The 13968-nt window shown below is 41.3% G+C and overlaps 1 protein-coding gene across 2 annotated transcripts in view; it reads left to right on the plus strand.

The window, feature by feature from the left end:
• LOC121180463 (microtubule-associated tumor suppressor 1 homolog) overlaps positions 1-13968 on the plus strand; it is a 77347-nt gene that overhangs the window by 51725 nt on the left and 11654 nt on the right. For both annotated transcript variants that reach the window (XM_041035894.1, XM_041035895.1), the window contains 3 exons: positions 2525-2643; positions 3079-3420; positions 12205-12271. In XM_041035894.1, coding sequence (XP_040891828.1) covers positions 2525-2643; positions 3079-3420; positions 12205-12271 — 528 coding nt within the window. The remainder of the gene's footprint in view (positions 1-2524; positions 2644-3078; positions 3421-12204; positions 12272-13968) is intronic.

Below are 13968 nucleotides of genomic sequence, written 5' to 3' on the forward strand. Positions count from 1 at the left end.
AAAGACATATTGCACAGGTGGTGAATTCCCTTTTATCACGATGTCCAGTTATCTCTCTAAAAAGCCTCCAGCTGATCCAAAATGCTGCAGCGAGAGTACTGACTGGAATTAGCAAGAGAGATCATATTACTCCTGTACTAACTTCTCTTTATTGGCTTCATGTAAAATCCAGAATTGATTTTAAAATCCTTATCCTTACATATAAGGCCCTCAATGGCCAGGCTCCTTCATATCTCAAAGAGCTGATAGTACCATATTATCCCAACAGATTGCTTAGTTCCCAGAATGCAGGTTTGCTTATGGTTCCCAGAATCTCTAAAAGTAGAATGGGAAGCCGAGCCTTTTAAAATTAGGCTTAAAACCTTGTTTGACAAAGATTATAATTAGCTGTAGTTACAGTTTTAGTTATTATAACTAAACCTATAGTTCTTCACAATTATTTCTATAGACATTTATACAGTTAAGGATAAAGTCCATAGTAGGGCTGGCTCAGGCAACTGAACCATCCCTTAGTTATGCTGCTATAGGCCTAGGCTGCTGGGGGACTTCCCATGATCCTCTGCACACCTCTTCTCTTCTCTCTTTCTCTCCTCAGACCCACTCTCACATGTACTAGCCTTTATTACATGTCCTCTCTCTTCCGTAGTCCTGTGCTCGTTTCTCTCTGGTCTCTCTTTCTCTGTACCTTTCTGCAGGTGTCTCTGGCTCCGGAGCTGCATATTCTCTGTCTGTGGTCCTGGCTCCACCGACCTGCCACCTGTTTATTGTCTACAATTATCCATTTCTAACACATTACTATGCTTTATTTTCCACTCTGCTTAAGATACATTTTGGAATAATATTTTATGCCAACTGTAATGCAAATAATTACCAATCATGACAGCTTTTTGCTTGGGTGCTCTGCTTCCTATCGTAACTATAATCTGCTGAGCACACAGTATCCACTAACTGTTCTGTAATCCCAATGCTGGCCCTCTAACATTGTTCACTGCCAACCCTGTTTGTATCATGTTCTATATGCTGCATGTCCTTCTCCTCCTCTCCTCCATTCCCAGCTGTCCCACCTTCCTCCTTTTCCTCCTTTCACCCAGCCCAGCCATCAGCAGGAGGGTCCCCCATATGAGCCAGGTTCCGCTCAGTGTTTCTTTCTGTTAAAAGGGAGTTTTTTCTTGCAACTGTCACCTTAAGTTTCTTGCGCTGGGGTCAGACTCTGGGTCTCTGTAAAGCGATTTGAGACAATTTTTATTGTGGAAGACGCTATATAAATAAAATTGAATTGAATTGAAAAAATTTAATTACTTGCTTCAGCAGGTTGAGCAACAGTAGCTCATCTTTTGAATCCAACCACACGGGCTAGCCTTTGCTCCCCTCGTGCATCAATGAGCCTTAGCCCAGCCATGACCCTGTCGCCAGTTCACCACAGTTCCTTCCATGGATCACCTTTGATAGATACTGACCACTGCAGACTGGGAACACCCCACAAGAGCTGCAGTTTTGGAGATGCTCTGACCCTGTCGTCTAGCCACCACAATTTGGCCCTTGTCAAACTTACTGAAATCCTTACGCTTGCCCATTTTTCCTGCTTCTAACACATCAACTTTGAGGACAAAATGTTCACTTGCTGAAGAGATAATCAGTGTTATTCATTTCACCTGTCAGTGGTCATAATGTTAGGCCTATGCCTGACATTTGTACATTTGTGAACAGTGACCTGCTACACACTTGTTTCCATGGCAGCAGTCATGTGGAAGCTCCAGTGTACATGACTCTATGATTGCAGCTAACTGTTGTCAGCAAAGTCCTGATGTTTTCAGTCCTGCAGTCAGATTGCTTTGGTGTGCATAAGACAGTGGCTTTATAGCATGGCAATTAAATTTTTGCATACATTTTAAATAAATGAATTATATAAATATACATGAGTCATGATAATAAAACTATACATGAGTCATGATAATAAAAATATTTTCATGATGGAGTGTGGGGGATAAATTCAGTAGTCTTGCAGCCTGAGGAAAGAAACTTGGGGGAGGGAGGGGTTGTTGAGCTCTCTGTCTTCTCTCTGTCTCTCTCTAATTGCTTTGTCTCTGGTAATGCACTCCTTGTTGCACACCCAGGACCCATCACATCCACACACACATACACACACACACACACACACACACACTGGCCATCATTACCATGCATTCCCATGATGCATCTGTCTCAGCCTAGAACAGTCAGTAGGGCGTATTCTCATTTACCAGATAAGAGCGAATGTGTGAGACTAGTGTGTGTGTGTGTGTGTGTGTGCGTGAAGGATTGTAACGTTTTCTATGTTTGGATGTTGTGGTGGTCAAGTCCAGACCCCAGACTGGCTGGCACTGTGTGTGTGTGTGTTCTGCTTTCTTAAGTGTTGTTTTACACTCTTTAACAATTAGTTAATGGGCTGCGTAAGTATTCTGTGTGTCTTGAGGGAAATGTGTGGACACTATGTTGAATGTTGAGACTGCCACCCACTCATTAAGAGGTCATCGTTCTATTGCAGTGGACAAAAACAAACCCCGGGAGGCACCAGCAAGGCCCACAAACATCAACAGCAGCTCACAGGTAGCAGCACCTGCAGGAGGAAACAGCCAGAGCCAGCAACAACCTCCACCTGACCTGGTAAGCACTCCTCTTTTTGAAATTTTGAGTTTTAAGATGCATTTAAGATGCAAATTCAACTCAGTCATGGTTGAGCCACTAAATGGGAATCATTACATAAATCACTAAATTGTTACTGATTGGGATCTGATTGATGAAAGGAATTAAAAGGTGTGTTCTTTGACAGGAATATTTAAAGTAATAATACATAAGATCCTCATTCTTTCTTTTCATTTATGTCTCCATCTGTGGTGGTCCTGCACTGCAATGGATCATTTCTTTGAAAATTTGCACCTGTTACACTGCTACAAATTTACTACTTCTTATGTTAACAAGAAAAGTTATACAGACTTTACTTCCAAAGTCATTTGTCACTTGTTGAACAATTATCTTAAAAATAAAAATCAGGACTTCAAAGTATCTATACTGAAATTATGTGTTGTCTTTTATTTTTAGGTACCAGACGTGGTGAATGCAAATTCAGCCCCAGTTCTCCCAGTACTTGTCGCTGAAGTCACCAGCACAGGGTCAGGCACCACTGGAGCCTCTGGACTTAGCAAGAATGCAAGAACGGGGTCACGATCCAACCCCAAAACTGGATCTCGCGTACAGAATGCGTTTAAACCTAGTGTGGCCAGGGGTGTTGTGGTGGATGGGACTGTCACGGCTAAACAGAACCACAGCAAAGAGCAGGCCGTGAAGAAGAACCAGGGCATCAACCAGCTGAAGAAGCTGCTTGTTCAGGGGAATAAGAGAGTGGAGGCTCTGGCTACAGTTATCCAACATCTCTTCACTGAGGTACTTTGGTTATTTCTATTTTTACCAACTTCTGTGGGGTGAAAGCTTCCATTCCTTATTTTTAAACTGCCTTAAAATATATGAAGGGGAATAAATGTTTTGCACATTATTAAGTTGGCCTCATTATTGAATGATACCAAAATGTAGACAAACAGAAATGGCAGTCATCCTGTGCTACTGTTGGTGATAACATGTTGTTATTTAGGAAAGCTTGAAGAATTTCTGTAATAGCTGTTTTTGGGAGTGGCTGCTGGAATGACCATGCAGGAGTCAAGCTGCTCAGTTTGCACATTGACAACAGTGCAAATGTGGCCAGGCAATGATTTGTTTCAGTGAAATGAACCAATATGGTTTTTGCCTATTGGTGGCAATGAGAGGTAACTATCTGAATCCCAAGACTTTGGTTAAGACAACAGTGGTTGCACAAGTAAGCTGGCTTCCCTTTTTTTCTTCCCTATACCAAGACCTGAGAGATGTACTGTTATGCTGTATAGTTTAAAATGGCACGACCAGGAGACAGATGCAACATGGTCAGAGAAGGATAGCTGGTCATCAAATATGATACCCAGGTCTGTCATTATATTGGTTGGAGAGATAGACAAAGAGGTAATTTTGATGTCGATATTGTCTAAGAGTTCATTCTTAGACAGATTTAGTTGAAAGGTATGTTCTTTCATCCATATGGATCTGGCTGAGGATCTTGGCTCCATGCCAAGACTGTGGGGTCATCTGGTGGGAATGACAGGTGTAGTTGGGTGACATTTCTGCAGTGATATGAGAAGCCATGCAAAGGACTAATTGCTATACACTGCAAAGAGAAAGGGCCCCAGTTTCAAACCTTGGGGCACCTCAGTGTGGAGGAGATGGTATATGACACATTAAAGGAATGGCCAGTGAGCTAAGATTCAAACCAATCTATCGGAGAAAAAAGGCCTGAGAAAGAAGGGCATAAGAGCAGAGCGCAGACCAGGCAGGGCTGATGTGGTACCCTTAGTGAGAGGGATGACCATGGAGAGTGATGTGCCCTTAACGAGAGGGGGCTGGTTGTCTCTGACTGGTTTAGAGAATTGTCTACTGATGGTCACCACCTCTTCAGTAAAGAAGGAGGCTAAGAAATCAGCTGAGTTTGTGTCTGGTAGAGGGGTGGAGGATGAGGATGAGGTCAGTGTGGTACAGAGAGACTCTGACATCATTGACCTCTAGTGAGTAAAATATACTAAGAGGAGACAGTGGAGGTGATCACTGAGGATAAGTGGGTGGGCAGGAGGTTGTGACAGTTATGGTGGAATTTAATCAAAGGTGGTGAAACAGAGGGCTGTTCTGGGAGGCCTATGGTGAAGTGAATGGTTTAGTTGGTGCCAGTCTTGGTCAGTGGTCAGAGAGGTGCAGAGGCATAACTGTTAGGTAATCAGTGACACTGTTTTGGATGAAAATGAGGTCAATTTATTTACCTGCTTTAAGATTCAGAGGGCTGCAAACGCGTTTGAGGTCAATTGAGTAAATTAGGGACAGTAAGCCTGCAGAGCTTTTGTCTAAATGATTGGTCATATCACCTAAGATGAGTAGCGGATAGCCATGTTCAGGAATGACAACCACAGTGCCAGTACCAACAGCATGGTGCTCTAAAGAGGAGGTGAAATTGCTGCCTTCAAACAAATGCACCTCTTTTTAGTTAGTGGAAAGTGCAGCCAGGTTAGCAGTGTTTCCTGGTTTAAAGCCTCAATGAGTGTCAGAAGCTCAAGGGATAGCTGGTTAACATAAGCAGGCATGAAATCAGCTTTGTCAGTCACAACTGGTAGTTCCACAACCCAGTGGTGAAGGATGTACAGGGTGGGGTGAGGAATGTTGTAATGACCGGAGCTTAGCCATATCTCTTTACCTTTCAGCATAGAGACACTTTTGGGATCAGTATGGACGAAGATACTCACTCTGATTATAGGGCATAGTGATTTTATATTTGCACAGCATAAAAGCATTTTAAATAAAAATGAATATACACAAACACACATTACTTTTTGTAGCTGCAGTTTATTTTCCAGGGAATCCATACTTTGGCCTGGCGCAGCCTTCTTTGCGATGTGCCATGGTCGTATATGATGGCACTCATTATGTGAATGCGCCACCCAGCCCTAACCAGCTGTCCATTAATATTTTTTTTTTTTATGTTTCTCAAGAACTGCTTAAAACCATCACAGTTAACATTGCACTTTCTCAACACAAAGTTTGAAGTTAATTGGACGAGAAGTTGTTGAGAGAATCCAAGGACAGACAGAAAGAAAGACAGACTGAAATTCCTCCATTTGTAGTTAGATGTAGTAGATCATTTTCCAGCAACTTAATATGAAAGTGAGGGATGGTGACATGTAAAGATGAGCTGAGAGAGAACATGGTTTAGAGGACAGGAGCCTTCAGGACTGGGTTATTGATTAGATTAGATTAGATGAGCAGTCCAGTGGAAAGTGGAGTTGAAAGGGGAGTGATGGATAGGGATAGAGGAATTCAGCAGCTGCAGATCAAACCCTAGAGCTCTTTGATTTGTGTGTCTGAGATAATGTGTGTATGTTTCTTTTAGCTAAAGCATGAATTCCAGTGCTATCTAATCTATCCTACACACTTGAAAGGTGATGGGTGAATATCAGCTGAACATACAGAACAACTTTCCCCTGAGAGCAGACTGTGGATGGAGGATGGGCTGATGGTTTAGCACTTTAGTTTGATTGGGTGGGGTTATCTGGGAACTCCACTCTTAAAAACCTATACTGGTATGATTTTTTTAGTACAACTTCTCTCGTCTTTTCTGTGCACTTTGTGAGTGCTTCATATGTTGGCAGCCACAAATTGCAGGTGTAAAGGACAACACCCCTAAACTCTGTTAGGGAGCATAATTATTATTGTCTTTCTTTAACATCCCACCAATTGAAACACTCAAAAGTCTGAAAGTAAACCTTAACACTGAGAGTCAGAGAAGTAGAAAGTTGGAGAAGGTAGGGACTTCTGGTATGGCACAGGAGTTCCCAGACAGTCTCATTTCCCCCTTATAAAAAGACTGGATAATTGAGTAAAAAGGCCAGAGGGAAATTACAACAAAACCTAAGAAAAGATGATAAATCGCTGATGTGAAATGAGGATACAGCTAGCAAGCTAACTGAACCTGAGACTATGGAAGCCTTGCAAGGCACCAATCTACCCCAGCTCCCCGGGCTCCTTTTAGGGAAGCCCCTGCCAACGCGTCTCCAGTGCATGTGCATGCTTGTGTGTGTGTTTCGTTCACTTTGTGTGGGTAAAATGCAGAGAGTAATTTCCCCAGGAGGGATCAATAAAGTATAAACTTAAACTTAAACATTCGTATCCGTTCCTGAGGGGGCTGAGGGGGACAGCATGAAAGCTTTTCTATTTAAAACAGAGTTATCTCTCACCGACATTTGGAGTACAAATACCAAAAGAAAAACTACCATTTATGACTACAACTATACCCCCAAAACAGCTGACATTAAAGCAGACCCGAATCTCTGGTTGTTATAACTGACAAACATGTACAACGGGATAGACATAATTAAGATGAACATACTGCCCAGGCTCTTATTCCTCTTTCAGTCACTGCCAGTCGAGGTACCTCCCAAGCAATTTATTGAAAGGAATAGGATTATGTCAATATTTATTTGGGCAAAACAAAGACCACAGATTAGTTTTCAGACACTGCAGTGCCTAAGGATAAAGGCGGAATGGCCTTACTACGGTGGCCGAGAAAGGCCACGCAAATGCAAAAGCCACAACACAAACGCAAAAGCCGCAACACAAATGCAAAAGCCACAACACAACTTCCTGTTTTCAAAATAAAATGTGGGTTATTGAAAGGCAATAAAGAGACGAGTCAGTGTGATCTTGTACTGGTTTAGAATCATTATGTCACATGACCTAGAGGCTATTGAAAAAAATTGATGATATATATCCAAAATTGATGATCAGGAGTGTTAAAATGGAATAAAAGAGGTGTATCTCAACCAGACAGTGGAGTACTGTTATTGCGACCAAAAATCCAGCCTAAAAGTTGCGTGAGCATCTATATGTCTGACACGCTATTTTTCCAAACAAAAAACACACTGAGTCCGAGTTGGTCTTGATCTGTTCCTTTATATATATAGTAAACAGCAGCTTCCAGAATACACATGCTTGTTGATGGAAACGTGTACACAGTATAAAGCATATGTAAAAAATGAATGGAAAAAGCATGCATAAGAACTTCCTGCATACAGTCAACAAAAATGACGGCTACCCAACTCCCCTCTCTCCTCCTACCTGAGCGCAGGTGAGTGAGTGCCCCTCTTTGTTACCTCCGTCTATCACCACCTATGCCCACGTGACCCAAACCTTGTGCATCACCATGGTAACCAGACAATACGAATCGATAAAAAACCAACTACCACCAAAAAGAATAGTATGGCTCATACACAGTGATTCTGCACTGATTTTGAGTCATTAGGTCACATGACCTGGAAGCTATTGAGCAAAAAATGCTAATATTTACATCCATCCATCCATCCATTTTTTAAACTGCTTAATCTGTCATGGTCGCGGGGGAGCTGGAGCCTATCCCAGCTGACTATGGGCGAGAGGCGGGTACACCCTGGGCTGGTCACCAGTCAATCGCAGGGCTGACACACAAAGATAGACAACCACACATGTGCACACTCACTCCTATGGGCAATTTAGAGTAGCCATTTAACCTCATGTGCATGTTTTTGGGATTGTGGGAGGAAGCCGGAGTACCCAGAGAGAACCCACACAGGCACAGGGAGAACATGCAAACTCTACACAGAAGAGCCCAGACCAGGGTTCAAACCTGGAGCCTGCGTGGGTTCTCTCCGGGTACTCTGGCTTCCTCCCACAATCCCAAAAACATTGGGATCCTGATCACCAATTTTGGATATATATCATCAATTTTTTTCAATAGCCTCTAGGTCATGTGACATAATGATTCAAAACCAGTACAAGATCACACTGACTCGTCTCTTTATTGCCTTTCAATAACCCACGTTTTATTTTGAAAACCAGAAGTTGGTCCATGCTGTAGCACTTGAAATGTTGGAGCGGTTGGCTCCTCTTCCACTTTGTATCCAGAAGGTAACAACTTCCGTTGTGACTTACTTCCGTTGTGAGGCTTTTGCATTTGTGTTGCAGCTTTTGCGTTTGTGTTGCGGCTTTTGTATTTGTGTTGTGGCTTTTGCGTTTGTGTTGTGGCTTTTGTATTTGTGTTGTGGCTTTTGCATTTGTGTGGCCTTTCTCGGCCACCGTATCTTACCCTGCTTGGAGGATTATTATAGAGCAGCACAACTGCGCTTTCTGTTCAGTTGGTGTGATCCAGAGGCAAAATCTAATAAATGTACCTCTACTCTATACCTACCTAGACAAGTCAACTAATTGGATTGTAACCCCCCTAAAAATGTGGCATAGAAAATTATATAATAGAGATCCAATAGAGTTCGCACCAGCCAAACTGGATAGCAGATTTAAATGTTGGACAGATTTGGGTAATACTTCATATTGCAAAATTTCTTCCTCTACTAGATTAGAGCCCTTTGAATGCCTGAGACAAACCTATGATCTGGAGAAGCAGGATCTCTTCAGATACTTTCAACTGAGAGACTATTTTAATAAAAACATCAAAACTGGAGAGGAGGGAATGACCCTGTTAGGGATATTTATCAATACATATAAAGGAAATTCTATCAGAAAATTGATCCCCAGGATATATTCTGCTCTACAATTGGATGGGGTCTTTCTGAAATGTATATTAAGTCAAGGTGGGAGAAAGAAGCTAATATACAGTTAACTGAAGATGATTGGTTAAATATTTGTAAGACATTGTCTACCACCTCTAGCTCAGATTTGTGGAGGGAGTTTACCTGGAAGAACATTGTAAGGTTCTTTATAACTCCAAAAATCAAAAGCTTACAGACCAGTAATCCAGACCACAGACAGTGCTGGAGAGGATGTGGTAATATGTCTGCCGGCCACTATCACATATTCTGGGAGTGCCCTAATAATTCTTCCTACTGGATACATGTGGTAACAGCAATCAGATCAATAATCAACTTGCAGGTTGATGTCAATTTCACTGTTATATATTTAGGGAACATAAAAATTGAGCTTAATAAACAAGATAGATATTTATTACAAATATTATTAGCAAGTAGTAAAAAGGCCATAACCAGGAAGTGGCTCAGTCATGAGTGCCCGACAGTTTTAGACTGGATAGGAATAGTTGAAGAAATTTACATCATAGAAACATTAACATTTTCCCTTAGACACGATACAGAGAAGGGTAACATACTGGGAGAAGTGGAGATTTGATGTGATTTTGTCACTAAATATTTGCTTTCTGTGGAGAACTTTGCATTTTTCTGTGCTGGGACACTGAATGTTTGCTTTGAGTGCAATACTTTTTTTTTTTTTTTTTTTTTGTTTTTTGTTTTTTGTTTTTTATGCCTGTGGATCTTGGGACTGTATTGAGGATTCGCTTTGGGAAAATTTTGTTTTATTAAGGAACTAGTGAATCGGGGGTACCTTAAAGGACAGTCATGGACAAGTAGAACCCCCAAATCCAAACTGATATCCCATTTTGTACTTATTTTATTTCTTGAGTGATGTCTGACATTTCACTCTGCTGTAGATGATCCTGTCCATTTTACTTGTTTCATATATGTATGTATTCTGTTTTGTTTTGAAAGTTTTTGTTCTGTTTAATGCAAAAAATAAAAAACAAAGTTAAAAAAAGAAAGTTGGAGAAGGCAAGAAAGACAAGAGAGACGAGTTAAATGCAGACACACCAGTTTAGAAATGACTGACAGGGAAGAAGAGAAAGGGAGATAAGAATAAAGATATGAAGAGAGGAAGGCGGTGCAGAAATAACTCTCATTCTTCCATCATACAGATAAGAGGAGGAGAAACAGTTGGACAGAGGAGGCGGGACATGGAGCTCTGTAGTGAATAGGCAGAGAGTGGGAGGAGTAGAACTGGCAGAGTCAGTAATACAGAGACAGAGAGAGAATGTGTCCCATTCAGGAGGAAGGCAGAGAGTGTGTGTTTGGTGTTTTGTTTTTTCAGTTTGTATTATCCACTTTTGATAGAAGAAGAGAATCAGTGAGAGAGAGAGAGAGAGAGAGAGAGAGAGAGGAAAAACTGAAGAAACAAGAGAGGAGTGTGTGTTGTGTGTGTGTGTGTTTGTGTGTGTGTGTGAGAGTTTGTGTGTGTATGAGTGTGTCTTTGTTCGCCAAGTCATGGGCTCCACAGCCAGTAAAGCCCATGCAAAGCCCAGGAAGGCTCGCCCTCATCGCTGCAAGAAGAAATGCAAGGTGTGTGTGTGTGTGTGTGTGTGTGTGTGTGTGTGTGTGTGTGTGTGTGTGTGTGTGTGTGTGTGTGTGTGTGTGTGTGTGTGTGTGTGTGTGTGTGTGTTTTTTTTTTACTGTGTGTGCTAATGTGTGTCTGTCTGCTGCTTTACAGTCATCTACTGTCGTTCTTTTCTTTCTCTTCACTACTGTTGGTCTTGTCAGTCAGAGCTGGGATCAACAAATTTTTCCACCTTGCTGCCTTCACTGTATGAGCTGCTGGTTTTCAGTTCAAACTGTTAAGAAAAACATGGCACTACCTCATTTGGATCATGAATGCCATGGATAAGTTAGGAAATATTATAGGCAGACACCTTTTCTCACTGTCATCTTCTCTCTTATTGCTCAATTCATTTCTCAGATTTTCTACATTTTCACTGCTAGAAATTTTAAAAACATTTAGTTATTACAAACTGTCTTTTTGCTTTTTGAATTCTTTGTAGCCTTTAGTCTTTATCTGCTCTTCCACTTAACCAGCCTCTCAGACAACAGATGGACTTTGTGACTCTGTGTGTGTGTGTGTTAGAAAACAAGAAGGCAGGAGCACAGTTTCCATTGTAAATTCCACCACTCCTGTTGTTAAGTTGCTGTTATTTTGCGTCTTTGTGTGTCTACTAGAAAGAGTAAAAGTTGTGGCAGTTCGTTCAAATGGGACAATAGGATCATCATGTTCTGTTTTAGAACTCAGCAGTGCACGGAGCTGAAATGTGTGGCAGTCCAGTTTACACGTGTGTGTTGGTCTGCGTTGTCTTACAGTGTGTGTGGTAGAGAGCGAATTAAATGGAAAATATATAAAGTGCCTTCCTTTTTGTCTGTCAGAGTATGCATTTAAAAACACTAAATAGAGAGGACAGGAATGTGATATTTCAGGTTTTTTTAGAATGTCATTTGTTCATCCTTAATTGTTGTTAAAACCATACACTCTTGTGATTGTCTTTAGACACGATAGGATCAAGTTGCCCTAAAGCTTGGGAAACCACTGGTCATAACATTGCCTCTGGTCAAAAGATTGCCTCTCCAACCACATCTGATCTTTACAAAACATCCCTGTGGTTACCTATGATCTCAGTGATTGCAATCACTCACCTGTGATAAGTACAAGCTCTAAAATAACTATCTAAAAGCAAGTGTCCATCAGGCTTTATCTGAAATAATACTTTTCTTATCGTCCACTTCATATTGTGTTTGCCATTTTATAGTGCTGTCCAAACCTTTAGTGAAAATAACTATAACTATTTCAGTGGAAGGAAGTCCTCCCGCAACATTCACTAACCAAGTGCCAGTTACCATTGTGAGAGTGTTAAAATGGTGGATTTATGAAAGCAGTGTACTGAATCGTGAATGATTTTGGACAGTGTGTATTCATCTCTCTGCTTGTGTTTTATTCTGTTTTCTGCAGTGTGAGGAGGCCTTGAAGCAAAAGACAGAGTTGTCGTTGGAACTGACAAACCTCCAAGATGAGCTGGGTAAGAGGTGCTTCAGAGAAGGAAACACTTCTCTCCACACACCCCCATGCTATGAAGTCCCTGCACATTATCTCTTGCACCTCTCTCGTCCATTTACATATGACATACACGGACAAAGCTTATCAAGGACAGGTCAACTGCCATTCAAGGTGTGGTGTGGTGCAGCTGCTCCTCATATTTAGGAAAGGCCCAGAGCAAGAGAAGCCTCTACACAGGCTGTAACCTGTCCACATGTCTGTTATCTGCGCAGTGCACCTGTGTTTTTATGAGATTTTTGTGTGTAGCATTGTGTGTACAAGGACTCATATACATTAACATCAAAAAAATTTAATTTTAAGATGTTAGTATCATTGCTGCAAATAAGTTAAACAACCAAAAAAACTGACAGCATGTCACAGTCTCCATTTTTCATTTCACCATGTCTCTGCCACATTCTTTGGATTTGGAATGAAATCTGGTGTGTTGCTTTAAAAAAAAAAACAAAGAGCTTTACAGCACAAAACAGTAAAAGTGCACGATTTGTCAGGCTGAAATTGTTTTAATAATAATTTATAATTTAAGAATCTTCAAGAGCCACTAGTCTTCTGGTATTCAGAACCATCTCAAGTTAAAGTACTGAATTAGAGTGTTCAACATAATCGCATCAGATGTGTAAGACTTCAGTAACAAGAGGTAATCCATTTAAATCATGTAGAGTGGAATCTGGCACTGGTGAGTAGTTTTCAGAAAATTATTAGGGAATAGTTTCCATGTCTAGTGTACGTTTATGTGTTACTCAGTAGTTCCATGGCATTTGGCAGACTGCCATTTAGCTGTCATTGAGACACTACACAGTTCAGCCTTGACGGTTAAAAACAATGTGTTTACAAAGAACAGAAGGAAAAACAGGTAAAGGAGATGGAGCATATACAAGTGAAGGCACACACCTCATACATACATTTTATTAACTGTTTTATGCTAGTGGTTCTTAAAGTGATGGTTAGTTTCTGGTATTTGGAATGTGACCTCTCTGGTCGGAGTTGTTGTGTTAGGTGGAGCAGTACCAACTAGATATATCTTACAGTTGAAGCTGTTCACACCTTATGTGGCAACTGTTGGGCTGCCTCAAGTGGACTCGTTAGAGTCACATGAGCCCGGATGTGGATAGGCTCATGTGATGTTTGGGGAGGGATCTCAAAACTGCGTTATAGGTGGGTGACAGCTGGTGTCTTAGACCACCCCCTCTGTTCAGTGATGGATGTTCTGTTTTGACATAGATGGCCTCCTTAACTCCTCTTTCAAACCATCTATGTTCACGGTCCAAAATGTGGACATCACTTCAAAGGACTGTCTCTTCTCCTTGAGATGCAGGTGAATGGCTGAATTTTGATTTTCATGGGTAGGATTTCATGGCATTCAACAACAAAGGTACTTCTCCCATTTGGGGAGAAAGAAAGGGAAAAATGGGAGCGTTTTGCATGGAGCAGTGAGAACATAGCTAGAGACATGACATTAAGTCAGAAAAGATATATCCCTCCAGTAACGTTACCAGTAACTCCATGATTTCTGTATTCTGGAAATCAAATAGAAATATTGTAGTTCTGGTTGAAGGTAGTTTACAGACATTACACTGAGGATCCTAAAACAGGGAGCACAGGTATGCCAGCAATAGAAGAACATCAGGTAATTTGTCCATATACAAACTCAAGATGACAGCC

Source organism: Toxotes jaculatrix, chromosome 4 (assembly GCF_017976425.1).
Source record: "Toxotes jaculatrix isolate fToxJac2 chromosome 4, fToxJac2.pri, whole genome shotgun sequence".
Classification (NCBI taxonomy): domain Eukaryota; kingdom Metazoa; phylum Chordata; class Actinopteri; family Toxotidae; genus Toxotes; species Toxotes jaculatrix.